At 39.3% G+C, this 17,341-nt stretch overlaps 1 protein-coding gene across 1 annotated transcript in view; it reads left to right on the forward strand.

The window, feature by feature from the left end:
- The window catches only part of DNER (delta/notch like EGF repeat containing), a 106,978-nt gene extending 97,137 nt beyond the window's left edge, over nt 1-9,841 (forward strand). Inside the window, exons 10-11 of the mRNA XM_042820887.1 lie at nt 1,779-2,025; nt 8,620-9,841. Of these exons, the coding sequence (XP_042676821.1) occupies nt 1,779-2,025; nt 8,620-8,731 (359 nt within the window). The 3' untranslated portion in view covers nt 8,732-9,841. The remainder of the gene's footprint in view (nt 1-1,778; nt 2,026-8,619) is intronic.
- Nucleotides 9,842-17,341: the final 7,500 nt, after the last annotated feature.

The following is a 17,341-nucleotide window of genomic DNA, read 5'->3' on the forward strand; positions in this document are numbered from 1 at the left end:
GAGAGGTGGCTGCTAAGAATATGCTAACGTTCTCAAAGCACGTCCTTGACATCCCTGTTCCTAGACTGCATTTGTCATTAAGTAAAAGGAGTTTCCCAAACAGTGTAAAGCAGAAGTCCCTTTAAAAAAAGAACAGTCACTTTCTAGAAATAACTTGAGAAGAGTGTCAGATTTCTGTAGTTAGAATGATTCAAGTCCATTCCAGGTCTGAAATAATTTACCGTAGCCTTAAAGGACTGCCAAAAATGAACCCTAGAGGGAAGTGCAGGCTAGTAAGAAATCTAAAGTTAATAAGAAAGAAGTGTGAAGACATAGGCAATTGATAAATAATTTGCTTGGCATTGACAGGCAATAGTTTGGGCATTGAGAATATTTATAGAAAAAAGTTGGGGATATAAAATACAGGAAGCCTCTTCCAGATTAGCTCTACTTTAATTTCTGCTTTGAGACCTTTCAGGGAACTTAGGCATGAGCTCAGCGCTTATGAAGTGCCCTTTTGTCCTTGAAATGCTGGTCCTTCATAGGAATGCGTATCTGCCTTCCTGTGCTTTGCAGGGCGCTGTGCATCTCGTAAAAGAGGAATGGTTTTTCTTCAGTACAGGCATTTTAAATGGAAGGTTCCAAATATACTCATGTCCAGATATATTCCAAAACCATAATCTTTCAAGTCTGATCATATGCCATTCTAAGAATGGACCTTAAGCATAAGGTCTTTGGCAGAATGATGGTGGAAGATGTTAGTGCAAAAGATAATAAGCTTCTTGAGCACAGTGTCATGCCTACATTAAGAGAACTCCTCGACCTGCACTGTCATCTCTGGAAGAGGCAGTCTTTTTTTCCTCGAGTGACTTCTGCTTTGTCTGTACGTGAGGGAGGATGATTGTTTACCCTGATACAGCTGTCAAAATAATAGGGCTAAGGAAGAAGATGTATGAGACACGGTGCCTGTTTTTTGTACTAATCTGTGCACTGACAGAAAGTCTTATCTACTTAGGCTACAGAATTTTTTTGGTCAGAGAATGTACTCTTGCAAACCAACAAGAATATTGATCTGTACTAGGAGATCACCTAAATCTAATTCCACCTTGCTTGAAGGTGAAAATTATCAAGCTTTTGAGGACTTGAAAAAGACTTTAAAAAGTTTTTTCTTGCTATTTTAAAACATTGTGAATTTGTATAGTAATAACAGATAAAAAAAAATTAAGGCAAGAAAGGTGCATTTGAGGGTTTTCGGGAGAACAGTCTGGTGCTGAAAGTATCTGCATTTTGGTACAGACACAACAAAGCACCGTATTTGAAAATAAAACCAAACGTTTAATACGCATTAAATCATATTTTAGTAGAAGCATTCACTAATTTATTGGGAGAAATTGCACAGAAAAATCTATAAAGCACTGGAAACTTTCAGATAAAAAACCTCCCTGCCTTCATAGAGCATGCAGTTTAGTAAAGCATAATGTGAGAATAACTAGCTCACTTTCTATAATTTGGATTAAATAGGAGACCAAACTAGAGAAATGATTTTTTATGATCATTAAAAAGGTACAAAAATGATGATTGAAAGATCAAGTAGTGCTGTTTGAATTTGCTGCACATTAGGCTTGCTGAGATATCCATAGCAGAGCCTGGAAAGTTTCAAATTATGTATTCCTGGCTCAAAAGTCTCTAGAAAAATACTGAAAGTGTATATAATAAAATAATTCCATTCAGCAGGAAGGTTATAAAGTACTATTTCATACTATAAAATACTAATTATACCTTCTGTTTCTTATTGGCAGATCTGCAGTGGAAGTCCGGGCACATGGCAGAGAGCCTCACAAACATGCCTCGTCACTCCCTTTACATCATAATTGGGGCTCTCTGTGTAGCATTCGTCCTGATGCTGATTATTCTAATTGTGGGAATATGTCGCATCAGCCGTATCGAATACCAAGGCTCTTCCAGGCCAGCCTACGAAGAGTTTTACAATTGTAGAAGCATCGACAGTGAATTCAGTAATGCAATTGCTTCTATCCGACATGCCAGGTTTGTTCTGGGGATGTTAATTTAAAAGAAATCTGTTGTGATATGCAATTTCAGTCCCTGCGTGTTGCATCTAACTGCTGCTGGCAGAGAATGGGCTGCTTCGCTCTGAGAAGACTGGATCAGTGGCATTGCTCCTTGTTCTTTCTGATCCCTGTTCTGTTCTCAGCTCAAGTATGGTAACCCAGCACAACTCCTTGAAGGCAGCAGGAGTTACTCTGACGTTGTTTGGTGTGACTAGTGAAGAGGGACAGATGCAGTTCTTAGCCTGTAAGATCTGTTTAGGGTAAAAATACTCTCTAACTGATGCATGCAAGTGATTTGATGAGACAGCAAAGCCAGTTGTTGATTTTTTGATTAATTTACCATACTATTCAGTTGGATTCTTCAAATGACTCATCTTCTGTGCCTTATTAGCCTCCAACTGAGAATCTTTCTTACTTGCTTTCCTCAAGAGAGTAGTCTCTTGATGTTTAATTTTAATGGAGTGATGGCACCCAGGGCATTGAGTGTTGGAATAATACAAAAGCCAGACTGGAAGGGATTCAAGAGCTCAAGAGCAAGCCATTGTATTGATGTAGCATTAATTATACCTAGCTCTCTGCCAATAATTGCCTTTAAAAATCTCCAAAGTAGTTGAATTGAGTTAGAAAGTGCTTTCCTAAAATCCAACCTAGATTTTCTTTGCTATGCATTAGACCACTTCTTACTGTTTTTCAGGTCATCATGCACAGTAGTGTATCACCATTCCCTTTACAGTACTTATGTACATCAGGTCTCCGTCCTTCCCTTCCTCCCTCAGTAGAAGCACAACTATTATTGTTTTCCCTGGAGTAAGCCAACCCGTTCCTTCAGTGTTTCCTCCTGGATCACGACAGCCTCTTTACTGGCTCCCTGTGACACGTTCCAGATTGTTTTTCTCTTTTTTGAAGAGTGGTCCCTCAAAATGGAAATAGTTATCCAGCTGAAGCTTTGCCTGTACCAAAAGAACTGAGTAATCACCTCCTGTATTTTATTTATGTCAGTTCTATTTATACATTTGAAAGTGAAACCTTTTTCTTTTAATTGGCCTTACACCACTAACTAATGATTCAATTTTGTGATGTCTTAGTCTCTTCCCTCACCCCCAGCATCCTTTTGCCATATTGCATCCTAGCCAGTGTTGTTTTTTTATGTATTTGACATCTCTAAATAGGATAGAACTTTCATTTTTTGTCGTTCCTTTTTCCCATTTCTTTTTGTCAAGATCACTTTGAATTCCAACAACAATTATATTACAATTAAACTGCTTTTAAAAGAATGGAAGGAGAGATGTTCCTGTGCACTGACGTGGAGAAATGTGTGCATACTGGGTAGTGATTTTCTGGTAATTCATTTTCTAAATGCTTCAGTTCTGTTTCAGTGCAAAAAAAAAAAAGGTTAATTTGTACCAGCACTGAACTTCTCCAAGCAATCTGAAATGGATGAGGAGTTCCCACAGTCTCACTTAATCATACTGCAGCTTTGAGCAGTAGCTCTTTAAAGTGTTCCAACTAGATTTACATTAAAACATTTGTTCGTTGTCAAATTATATTAACCAGTAAATGTTTTAAAAAGGAAGTTGTATATGGTTTACTTAATATAGTAATCCAAATAATATCAGTACTCTTTTAAGTCTTCCCTTGAAGTCTCTTTTTCCTCTCAGCCTTACATTTCTTCTGCTAGGAGCTCAGCATCTCCATAGCACACACATCCTGAGAACTGCTTTTTTCTTTAGTTGCTTTATGGCCCACGAAATGCTTTATAGCTTTTTATTCATTGGCCTTGTGAATCTGCTGTTATGTACTGGACATCTCCTAGGGTGGAGAGCAAGTGCAAAACTGTTAATCTTTCATATCAAACACCTTTTGTCTTATTTGTGCAGCAGTGGTGAATGTGTCATTCCTGTTCATTTACTACTCCTGTTGCTCTTCCCCAGAGACTGGGAACGGTCTCCTGAGGAACGCTGTGAAACACCTGGGTTTCCTTATTTACTTCTCAAAGCAAATTTGGCAGCTTTCTATCCAAAGGTACCTAAGCAAAGTGTACAGAAAGGCAGGACCTTTTGAATCTGAATTTCCTCTGCTTTTTGGAGTCTCACTGGCTGGTAATGGAAATGTTCATAATGAAAATTTCCTGTATGAAGCCATTTATATCTTGGAAATTTGACAATTTCAGGTCTTTTTACTTATCTCTGGGTTACTCAGAATGAATCTCCACTAATTACAAAAGGTGAAAGTTTAGAAAAACAAATTTGCATCGGGGTTAAATGACATCCAAAGAAGTCTTTAAACTGGGATGTACTCATGGTGATTTTTTCAGATCTAAATTAAGCAGTTAAAAATCACATTATTGAAACCTGACAATAAAGGCTTTCCCTATCTTGGGAAAGGTGGTCCTATAAAATGCAAATGAAAATAAGCATATTTATTCCAAATAATTCTTCTCTGGCTCTCATAAAATGGATGGATCATAAAAAAGCCAAGACAGCTGCCAAATTAGTTAATTAGAGAGATTTGGTGTGAAGGTTATTGTGTCCATTTTGGCTTCAGGAAGATGTAAAATACTGCTTTGATCATGTCAACCCAAGAAGAGGAGCACAACTTTCATTGTTCTTTTTGTATAAACACACAAATCTGTGTATTTAGAAAACCCCAGTCTGACTTTGACACCGTATTAAAAGACCTGACTTTCAAATAATAGCTTCTCAGCATTTTCTGAAAATCACTCTCTTTCTCAGTTAGATACCAAAACTTGCTAGTAATTTTGGGAAATGTAGGCCAAAGGAAAAGTGAGTAGATTATTTTCTTTAAATGTAAGGTTCCTGACAGTGTCAGTAGGTGTCCAGGGAGTATGAATGCCTGGTGCATATACTGTAAATTATTTTAAAATTAGTTGTTCAAGTTTCTTAGCAGGTCTTTCTTCTGATCGTTTTTTTATAATTTGATCTTTACTAATCAATGTACTTTTGCTGTAAGAGAAAATGAATGTGCTAAAGGGATACTTTTACTAAATGTTCTTAGAATTATCAGACCAGAACTAGATAGTCTTCTAACAAAGTGAAGCACTGCTGTTTTTAATATTCATTATGCAAAGACTAAATAAATACTCCATTTATATTCATCTCATTTTTAAAGCTTTTAAATTTTGAGAATGCTGTTATAAAATAATTGACCCCTTGATAATACAGCCATAAGATTTCATTAAATTGGAACCAGGAACTGCTGTTGAAACTGTATCATTCACTTTAGAAAAGCATCCACACTGACTTCATAAAATATCTGATTACAGCCATGGCACTACTGTAAGATTTTCTCGTGTTTAGATACCATTAGCATTAGACTTCATGCACTGCTTATAGTGTAGTTTAATTCTTACTTCCATGTGCTGCCTCTTGTTCTGTCTGTGGAAGCTGAAGAGCCTGGTGCATCAGGGTCTGATTAAGTCACCTTGTCACTGCGGGCTCAGCTGCTCCCCACTCATGCGCTGTGCACATTCTGAGCAGTGAGCACACTCCTGTGTTTGTTTGCTGTGTCAGGCTGCAGAACATGAGGCTTCCTGAATCTGATGAGCTTTAGCACAATTTTCTTACCCTCTGCCAGAGTCTCAACTTCATGGAAACTATAGGATTACAGTTCAGTAATATTAAGGAACACACAGTGCCACTTGTGAACAAGGTAGAGAAAATTATTTTTCTCATTATTCTCCTCCTGTGGAGAAAAGAATAATCCCTTCCTCCTGTGGGTATGCATTTTGTTTTTCCTTCTGATCTCTCTCTTTTCTTTTCCATGATTAAACTTTATTTGTGGATGCATTGTATGTTTTTGAGCAGAGTAGCAATAGGTGGTTTTTCTTCTGCTTCTAGGCATGCTCCAAACTGCAGTCTGCGTCACCGAAGTTAGACATCACCATTTCCTTAGAGATTGGCTATACAATTTTCTCAAAGTTCTTCTACTTGCATGGAATTTGTGAGGTTAATGATTCTCCATGGCTAGCTCTCTTTTGAAATGTTTTTTTAAGGAAGTGGAGAGGCAACCCTTTCCCATGTTGAAGTAGATTTTGCAGACAGATGTGGAGCTGCCATCGCCAAGAATTCCGATGTTGAATATATACTATCCCCCAGATTGTCATGGAGCCCTCTGTCTCTTAGTCAAGTTACACAAGTTGATTTTATTCTGTGTTTCATTACAAAGTGTGCTTTCTAATTCTCAGTATCACTTTTAAACGCTTTCTATGCCACTAGTAAATATCTCTGATAGGTACCTTGGAACAGTATTATCACTCATAAATAGTAATTAATGCTACACTTAGAGGCCATGAAACTTCCCTAGTACTCCTGATATGCTGTCTTTCTATATCTAAGTTCATAATTCTTCTTCTGATGCAGTATGCTACTGTTAAACATCCGTTACATCACTCCAGTCTTTTTCCAGCATCTGTGCATCTCAGGACTGAGATTTTCCCCATCTGCTGTACAATCTTTGTTCCTAGATAAATAATCTTGTATTGGAATCTTTTTTCATTTTGCAGTAGCAGCATATTAGTTCATCCACTATTCACTGCAGCAGGAACCTTCTTCTTTTCACTATTTATCGCCAGTTTAATCCTTGCATCTTGCAGACTGTATTGGTAATTGTTTCATGCTTTCTTTTCTCATCAATTAAACAGTAAAACAGCATATGATCCTTGTGCAACCCTACTACGTACACACCCATTAAGTTAGAACTTCCCACTCAGGACCTCTGAGCTGAGCGTTTGGCACTACAAGTAGGGGCTGGCTTCTGGGCCACCTGATCAAAGCAACGTGGTCACCAGTCAGATGTCTCAGCCAGGCCACAAACAACTAGCATATGTGCTGTGGTCTTTTCTCAGCATTTTCTAATAAGGGGCACATGTCAACCCTGACCTACACAAGAGAACAAATTTTGTGCTGTTCTACCACGTGCAGAAAGCCATGTGTTCTCTGTTCTTGTCAAAAAGGCAAAATTTTACTTAAATCCCTGGAGAATTTTCATTACTGTTTGTATCTATGAGAAAGCTCTATTTGCTTTAAGCCTTTGAGAATGATGAAGAAAATGGGTGATTCAGAACTCATTTCTACCTCTGAGTTAGTAAGATACAATAACTTGATTCCCTGATTTGATTCCTGGAATTTTATATCATCTACAAAAAATCAGATTTATCTTTTATGAAGCTGATGAGTGAACATTGCCTGTGTATGCTACAGTAAACTGTAGAAGAAAGGAAATATTCCTGCATGGAAATGTTATCTAGTGTGGCCTTGCTGACATCTGAAATACTTTGCAAGATGAGATTTCCAACGTTATATTGCTTCCAGCAATTTTAGCTGTACCAATAATTCCAGATCACTAAAAACAGCAAAGAATTAAGTTGGAGCAGTCAGGAGGTTGCATAAAAATCTGGGAAGAAAATCAAGTTAATTTTGTTTTGGTCTAAATACTTATTATCCTCAAAATCTGACTTTTCTGAATCTCACCTTCCAGTGTGCACAAGTTAATACTGAATTAATACAGTGCATAAGAAGGGAATAAAAAGAATCCTTTGTTTAGATCACTACATAAATAAGTCTTTGTGTTTCTGTGTTAATATTTTGCTCTGCACCAGGTCCACAGGGAAGGCAGACTTGACCCTTTTTTGCCTCCTTTTCATATTATTGTTTAAAATTGTAGTCAGAACACAGAAGATATTTTTCCACATTCAAGTTGCATTCTGTATCTTAATAAATAATCAGAATAGTGACAGATTGTCCATGCAGTGCAAAGGCACCTTGACAAGTTCTGGATAGGTCAGCACTGGAACCTTAATGGTATGGCCACAGGAGTTCTCTGCACTCTGCACTCTTGCATGTGATACCTTTGTGAGATTAGTGTGTTTGTGGCATTGCAACAGCTTCCCTGCCATTAATTTTGTCAGAATTGCTAATACTGCACAGGATGCTGATAATTTCACCAAGCTTCTCAATTGGATGTCAGGTGAGCAAAGCCTTTAAATTACAATTTTTAATGCTTTGTCGGTGGCATTTGATTCATTGCACTACTGTTGCATTTCCAAATGCAAATGTAACAAGGTTATCTGTGATTTGAGGGGTTTTTTTGTTTGTTTGTTCTGTTTTTTTTTGGTTAATATGTATGACCTGACCTTAGCATAGGTTGTTAGAGAAGGCTATACAATAAAAAAATCTGAAATAAAAATCTGGCCTTGTGAAAATATGTCAGTTTTACTCTCAACTTCTACAGTCTTCTCAGATTCTGGTACTGCTGAACTTGGCTGCTGAATTCCTGCAGAATTCCTTTGATGTGGAATCTGTTTATTGCATTATCATTATGATTACTATTACTATTTGTTAATAATTAGAATTAATAACAGTGAGTGGAAGCATGCATTTTTAAAGTTCCAGTTCAGGTAGGTAAACATCTGTACTTGTGGCATGTTGCAGTATAATTTAGGATTTACCTAGGCTCTCTGGGCTGTTACTGACAGCATGCCGTAGCTCAGAGGGTCGTTGCCATTAATGTGTTCATACTCCCATTTGTCACCAAACCTTTCTTTTATTTCCAGGTTTGGCAAGAAATCCCGACCTGCAATGTATGATGCAACCCCCATTGCTTATGAAGATTACAGCCCTGATGACAAACCTTTGGTTACGCTGATTAAGACAAAAGATTTGTAACCTAGTGAATCTTTTTTGGATTATTTTTCAAAAGGATGGGCTACTAACCTAATTTAAATATTTTTAAGAAGAAAGCATAAGAAATTTAAAACCATTAGATGCTTCAGAATTTTCTGTAGAATATTTAAGAACCAATTTTCTGCAGCTTTTAGTTTGGAAAAATATTTTAAAACAGAATTTGTGAACTTCATGAATTACATTTTAATGTACCTTGAGCTCTATAAACTATAAGCTTATGATAGTGTGTGCTTTTTTCTTGGTAGACACTATTACTAAACCCAGATTGAGTTTCTTGTGCTTGTTACAGAACAGAAAACAATAATTAATGAGGAGTTCTTTATGACATGTCAGTGCCAGCTTTCTCAGTAGAGGTAGGAAAAATGTGAAGCATAATATGATATATAATATATCCATTAATTAAAAAAGTCTAAAATGTTTGTGTTGTGAAGAAGAAACTAGTAAAAATGATTATTCCTAATTGAATGAATTAGCTTTCGCCTTATTCCATGCATGGATAGATAGCCTATTTCTCCATTATTTCCTGAAAGTTGCTGGAACATACTCTTGAGTTGATGTTTGACATTTTTGTAATAGTATTCAGGCTAGGCCTTGTATAATAATTAAAGTGCCTCTTGAGGCAAAGTAAGGGCACGATCCTTTAAGCATTGAAATCAATGAAAAAACTTCCATTGACTTCAGTGGGCATGGGATTAGATCCTACAATTGGACTGAATCTATATTTTTCTTTAAAGGTTGAAGTTTTTTATATTGTGAGTAACCTAAGCATATGGTTTGAGTTGTTTGTTTCCTAAGGTTGTTGATGTACAGTATTGTTTCATGAAATATTGTGTATTTCTCATAGTGCTTCTAATTTAGGGTCAGTATGGTTTATTTGTGGCTGTATTTGATTGCTTATGGTCTTAAAATTCTCGCTTATTTCAGAAAATGTTGAATAAATGTTATCAAGTGAAGATTGCAGTTGTTTCTTTTGTTTTTCTTCATTTGAAAAGGTTGCCTGTAAATCTGAAAGGACGTGAATGTATCATGCTATAAATAATGCCTGAGAGGATATTTCAGCTGTTAATATCTGAAAGCTAAAAAAAAACACAGGGGCTTTATTGATGGGTTATTTTGGCAGAGGTTAGCCTGGAAAATGGCAGAAATGAAGAATTATGTGATGTTTCTGGTGAAGTGGTGTGTCTGTTTGAGCTTTCAGTGTAAGGTAAAGAAGAGGAGTGACAAGGCTTGTCTGGCTTAGGTTTAAGGAATGGCAGAAGGAGAAAGTTCAGGTTCAAATCTGTATTTGGCTTAGTTTAGGATGACCTAGAATGAAAAGCTCTGTGTTTAGTTCTAAAACTAATACCCATTTTCAGATGGGAAGTGTAGTAAACCTGGAAGTAAAACCTGTAGTAAATGGTTTCAGTAAAACCACTCCATATCGTAGAGCACAGCTCTGAGGAGTCTCTTACTGTTGGGAAGGCTGGCTGGTTGTATATAGCGGATACTAACAGCATGCTGTCTGAATTATATAAACGCCAGATGCATTTCTGAAACCCAGAATACTTTTCCCAACAAGCCAACAGACATCTGTTACCTTGAGCTTTCTTGTTGGCAAAAGACAAGAATTACTAGTAGGAGACCTAAAGAAACTAGATTTGAGCCTCCCTAGCATTCTTCAGGCACAGTTTGCTGGGATAAGGGTTGTGGATTTGCATCTGTTGGCTGTTAGGCTCGCTTTTTTCATTCTTTTTCTTTATTCCAAGTATGCAAACTTTTGATTATGGTGACTTCCAAGTGACTTCCATAGATACTTTAAGAAGCCCTGGCAAAATGACACTGTCAGAAAGAAACTACACCCAATGCCATTTTTAATATCTTTTCTTGAACAGAGGTAAATATATTTGAGTTATGATTGATTTGCTAATCATAAAGAAAACAAATACTCGTACTTCAGAGTTTTTGTCCCTTTCAGTGGTGAAATTAATATTGATTTATCTTCGAAGAAAAACTACAAATCTTTGCAAAATATGGAAATAAGCAACTTGGTTGTTCTAAGGAACATATCTACTTATGCACCATATTTTCCAAGAGAGATGTTGCAGTGAGCAGTAGCCCTTCTGCATATAAATCATGCCTTTGTAGTGATTCTTGGCTGTTCTGTATTTCTCTCAAGTGACCAACCTGAAAGATAAGTAATTTGTAAGGAACTGTCAGCTTGAAGCCTCTAGCTTCTGTAAATTATCCTGTGTTTCCTGTGAATTGTGCTTTGAAAATTACTTTTCCTCTTTCCAATTTACTTTATTAAACTCTGATGACATGTTCTGCATTCTCTGTGCCTGTATCTTTGCCTTTCAGAGATGTTTGTGAGGTGCTGCAGTGCCTGCTAAGATGGAGCAGCTCTACAGCCCAGAGGGCATACACCTGTCCTGAGATTTCATCCCAGCTCGGAAGCTGCTAAAACAAGTTGGTTACAGACTGTATGCCACACCATATCTTTCTGAGGATAGACATGCATGGGGACAAGACACTGGTTATTTCATATCCTCTTCCTGAAGCAGAGGATGTTCTTTATTTATTTATTTGTTTCTGTACAGAGAACAAATACATCTGCATAGCAAAAGCCACCTGCTATTAAGATACGACACATTTTATTTATTTTTTCTACAACCCATCCAGATATAGAAAGGGGTCTCTGTATGTGTTTTCAGTGGGCTGATGGCCTCCAGCTCTCCTGCAGCTAGGGACAAGTCTCAGGGCTTTTCCCCGAGCTTGGCCATTTTTCTTCCTAATCCCTCTGGGAGGAGGAGAACATCCCTGAATATTTTGCAGCAGCAGCATGGACATTTACTTTTGCATGCCCCTTGGCGTGGTGGGAACTTGCAGCTATAGCTCAGAGCTGTGGCACATCTATCAGGAAAATATCACATAGATTCTGGAGTAAGTCCAAAATGTTGAAGATGGTATCCTTGTCCATGTGGCCACTTGCAATGTCCAAAAGAGAACTGTTATGCCAACCAGCTAGAAAATGTATGTTGACTAAGTGCATATTCATTTCCATCCTTAAAGCATATCAATGCAACCCTAACTGTAGCTGAAAAAAATTAAAACTTCAGCTGTAGGTCAAAACTTCTCTGTAGGTCTCATCTCCAAAGCATGTGCTTTGGGCATCTGCATGTGCCCTGTGTGAGCTCCAAAGGGGGTGTGTAGCTGTCCCTCGAGTGCGTGTGGCTGGACAAGCCCTGGTATTCAGCCCAGCTTGTGGTGCTACTGGGAAGGCCCTGATGTGTGGTAGGCATTGGGTGCTGAAGGAAGGAGCAGTGACAATCGGAACTGTTGTGCTGGTGAAGTGGATGGAGGGTGAACGGTGTGAGCACCTGTTGCAAGCCTTCATCAGCTGCATTTGTTCTCAGCTCGTGCTCAGTGAAGAGAACAAGTGGCATGCAGCCAGGAGCTCTGGGGGCACTGATGATTTCCCAGGCACCTGGAGGAGGCCTGAGGCACTCCATGGGGATGACCACTGTGCTAAAGCCCTGCACAAAAGCCACCAGTCTGACCTCACTATATTTCCATCTACTGCAAGTAGAGCTGATAAGTTTGCTGCTGTGAGGAAAATGAGAACTGGAAAGAGCAAAGTCTCATGAGGTGAAGTTTCAATTTGCAGCATTGATGTTTTCATCCTATCTCAGCATCATTTCTTGGCTTTCCTCCAGCTGAGAAATGTCGGAGATAAGACATTCCTGAAAATAGGTGGTTTCGCTTTTGATAGCAATGGACACCTCATGAGAAACAAATGCAACACCACTGAATATTATTCTGTGTGTGGAAGGCTAAGAGGAAATGAACAGCTCCTCCTCACTTGCGTTGCTGGAGTTACAAGTACAGGAAGCTTTGCCCATTCACATGGCTATCCTTTTCTGCCTCAAATTTCTCTGATTCCTTTCTCACATTGCCTGCTGTTGCAAAGCCTCTGCATGTAGCAGTGGGAAGAGATGTGCCCCTTCCTTGAAGCCAAGCAGATCCAGTGCAGCCTCCCTTTGGCTGCCTCCAGCCCACTTGCTATGAGAGCTTCACCAGCTTTGAGAACCTATTTTCTTTTCACTGCTGCCATGTCTCCAAACTTTGCATGCTACCCATGGTGGTTGGGTTGGGCTGAGGTCTGCTGTTTGTCTGTGCTCTCTTGGTCTTGGTCTTTAAAAGGAGACAAAAGAAGGAAAGTTTGATCTCTCAAGCTTTTTGCAGCTATTTTAAGTTAAAGGATGTATTACTGAGATCTAATGAGTTCATATATGTTCCTAAGAAATAGGAGCCTTAGGGCAGTCCAGTGTGTGCCCAAGCCCTCTCTGCTAAACTTTTGGCTACTGTGAAAGAGATGGACAGGTCTATGGTGTTCAGACACTTAATCTTTTGCAACAAAATTGTGTGGTGAATTGTTTGTTTGTTTAAAGTACATTTTATCTCTTGGAGCCTTCTGTGAAGTGCCCTGTACAAGCAGGTAAGTGGTGATAGAAGGGCAGAGCACTTTAGCTCATGCCAAGTGAGAGATATAGAGCCCAAAGACTTGGGCTTTGAACTGCTCTTTTCTCCTTTTTAAAAGTTTGTCCTCCTTTCTGACTTTGGCTGTATATTTGCCAACACTGTGTGACTCTGCAGGGTCAGAAGGAATGGCATGAAGCAGATCTGACTCTGAGCCACATTTATGTCCATCTTAAGCATCTTATCAGGGAAATGGGACTGGCCCAAGTCCAGAGTCAGAGCAATCTGAATTCTGCTGCTGCCTGAAATAGCTGGAGATTGGTGGGCCGAGTACTGTCAGCCCTCTCAAGGTCCTTCTTGTCCTTACACACTGGTCACTGGAGGGGCTCATTCAGAAGCTGTCTTTGTAATTCCTAACTCTTCACTTTTTGCTTTTGCTGGAAGTGACCCCTCTTGTGCAATTTCTGTGCTACAGAGCACCCTTTGTGGGACTCAGCTTCTGAATTCTTTATACTCTCTGTTCTTTCCCCTCATCATTTGGAAGAGCTCCAATTAGGTGAAGGTGATCCCTTCCAATGCAGAGTGGGTCAACCAGTGAAAACAAACAGAACTTCAAAGTGGTTGTGCCACATCCAGCCCCATCTGGGCTTAGTTGGCGTCATTCCTTCCACAGTTCAAAATGGGTAACAAAAATGACCTCTTTGGAAAAGTCAGCTTTCTCAGTTGTTATGAATTCCAGTTCTGAATCCTCCTTTTAAGAAGTTTATGATAAGATGATTATTGTAAATAAGCTTCCCCTCTAGCAAAGAATAAATCATCAAGTAGGCTTTGTTTGGTGAGATCTTCGGCGAAGGAATGTAAATAAATACGGAAACAGAATAAACTTCTTTATCTGATGTGCTGAGCAGAAAAGGCACAAAGTTAATCATTTAGGAAAATAAGCTGGTCTGCTGTGCTTGCTTCAATAACAGGCCAGGAAGAATCTGAGGGAAACAATCTGCTCTAGCTCCCTGACCCCGTGCTTTTTGCTGGAGTCCCGCAGATCCAGAGAGATCCTGTTTATCAATCCATACGCAATGCTGTCTCCGGAAAGAGATGCCCATCAGTCCAGATTTTTGTTTTGTTTCTTTTCCCATGTACAAGTCTTGTTCAGTTCAGAGATAGACCCTTGCAGCAGAACAGAGATCTCCTATGAAGCTGGCTGTTACACCTCTTTCACCTCCTGGGTGTGGTACATACATTAACAGTAATCTCAATTTGTAGTATCTTAAATTTTGGACTCCGTTCTTGTTTCCACATGAGAAAATTCATGTACTCGTGCATATGATCATACATGGCTGTCAGTCCACCATTGCTCAAAGAAATCAGAGCGTGACTGTTCTGATCTTCATCTCAGCTTTTTATTGACTTACACGGATTTGAACCAATTTGAAATACATCTGGTTGGAATATGAGCCAGAAACAAGTTGCACATGTTAACAAAAAATGTGCGTAGCTGTTGTGGAATGAGAAAATAGCTTAATGCAATGATTTTGGCATGCAGAAGCTGCCAACACAATTAGTTTGTCAGCAGAAGACTTGGTTTTCATTCCTCAGTGATCACTGTTGAAAGGTCTTGGCATCCTTTGCATTCTTCTGTTGCTGGTGCTGTATCTTCTGCCTTGTCATTCTAATGCACTGGCATCTTACAGAGAAACTGAAGCTGCCGGTACTACAGATGAAGACAAGAATGGAAATCAGATGCTAAATTATCAATGAAGTTTTCCTAGTTGGAAATTTCTTCGCCAAGGAAGAGCAGGATGAACCTTTGACACACTTTTTTGACTCATCTACTTCTGTACTTTTTTTGATCAGATATATCTCCTTCCCTTTTCACAAGCATTTCAGTTGTTGCAAAACTGCATCTGGTATTGCATCAGGGCAATAGTATCTCAGAATGACACTTCTCTACCAGAACTGTAGTGTTTAATGCCTGAATGAAACATTAATGGAGATGGTGGTCTGTAGCCTTTGTGGCTGCCCTATTTTGTTACAGCTTCTTATTGTTTCCTTCTTTCAAAGTCTCAGCATGTTAACATAGTTGTATTGTTGCCCCTTTAGAGTGTTTGACATACAAAGTCAAGGTTGCTTGGAACGCTTCCTCTACAACAGGGATAGCACAAGTTCACATCAAAATGTCAGCACAAGATGCTTCTGGTAACAGTCAGATTCTATGAATTTGACCTGTGAATGTGTCCACAAGAAAGGAAGAAGTGTAACCTTGCTCCTCAGGCTGGTGGCTGCAGGGGCTGTAAAGGAGAGCCATTACCAAATCTCCCCTATCTCCCTTCTGGTAACTTGCAGCAAAGCTGCTTGCATGGCACAAGGACAGAGAGTTCTGAGCTTTTCCTTTTCATGTCTTTAGGATTACAACACGGTAAGCCTTATCCATAGCAATCCCCAAATAGCAGGGTAGGAAGGTGGCCCTCAATTTTACCCACACATAGCCCTAGCCTGGAGCATCTGTATTACTCTTTTGAGGGATAAGACTGATGTACTAAATCAAAACAGAAATGTGGGGTTGATGGAAGGCCTTTTAATTGCATTCCTCCACAGGAATCATAGGCAATTTCTGCAGCCTCTCCTATCTCTGTACCTGTAAAACTGTGAGGCACTGCAAGTTTGAAATTATTTTCTAAGTATCGTGGAGGGGGTTTCTAATTTCTTCCCTTGCGGAATTTGACCAACCTCTCTTAGAAATAAGCCTATGAAACTGTGGGGTCCCTGGTGTACTTAGCTGGCTCGGAGGGTAGAGGTGCCAGGTGACGGTGCTCCATTCTGCTGGGTTTGGTTTAATAGTTTCCTTCCCACACTTCTTGCCTTTGACTGGCTCCCTGCCACAGGTGTCCCCAAGGACATGGTGGGTGGCACTGGACTGGCCTTCCTTGTCTGAAAAGGCCAAAAGTGGAGAGTTTAGAGTGCTTTCCAAACAGGCTGGAAGTTTCTCCAAGGTTCCTTCACTATGCCTGTGTGTTACAAGCCTGTCACAGGGAGACTGAGACTTGGCAGTGGGAAGAGTTGCAGGTCACCTCTAAAACCTTTCAGAAGTCGCACATGCTCTGGGAAATGCAACTTCCTGATATGAAAGTGTGTGATCTTAGTCATGGTGAGAGGATTTTCCTATGCAGCCCAGGGTAGGATGGGGCCTTGGTTCTCATGGGCAGCTGTGTGGGATGGAAATTGGAGCACAAGAGCAGCACAGACTTCGGGGATCTCAAATCAGCATTAACTCACTGAAAACCTTGTATTTGTAGATCTCATTGTACTGCACTGATATTTTACAGAGCAGCCTGCCGCTGTTTGGCTCCCTGTATCACATCTGTCATGTGAAGAAGACATCCGGGAAATAACTGCCGTAATGCAGAATAATTTCTTTCAAGGATTTTGTATCTAAGATGTGCTATCCATAATGCCTTATTTGTGGCCTATATGTGATTCCAGTTCTTCCTATTATTTTAATTTGAATGCATATTTCACTTGTTTTCCCTTTGTGTTGCTTGTAATAGAGCCAATCTGTCAAAACAAAAGGGGCAAAATCTCATGTAAACAAGGAATGATCTGCTTTCACATGTGCCTATTATGTCATCCTACTTTCATCTTACCATGAAATTGAAATTGTTGTTGTTATACATATAAAAGGCAATGACCTGGTATTTTTATCTCCTGTACTAAGCACTCTGCTTCCCCTTTTCCCTATACCCTGTGTAACCCAATGCACAATCACAACAAAGCCTGGAGGAGATTTTGAGAGGACTGGTTAGGTGTGGAGTTTATCAGTTTTCATGCATTTCATTTCCACACACAGATTGTCTTAGAATTCCAGGGAGACGCCTTCATTTTTCGTAACTTTGAGGAGTTGTTATGTTTTAATACATGTGAGATTTAAAACAGGGAAGAAAGCTAGCAGCACTGGCAGACATGCCAGGTTGAAATCAACATGTCTCACATTTGTGATTTACTTGGTGATATATGTTGTGGAATTTGAAAGTTTTCACTTGGAATAATAAGTTACTGAATGGTAAATACGGTGATGCTTTAATGAATTTTTAAAGTTTCATGCCACACACTACAAAATCTCTGTACAAACTGGTTAATTTT

The sequence above is a fragment of the Centrocercus urophasianus genome, unplaced genomic scaffold, assembly GCF_019232065.1.
Source record: "Centrocercus urophasianus isolate 14NV4802_14NV808 unplaced genomic scaffold, USGS_Curo_1.0 seq_19, whole genome shotgun sequence".
Lineage (NCBI taxonomy): Eukaryota > Metazoa > Chordata > Aves > Galliformes > Phasianidae > Centrocercus > Centrocercus urophasianus.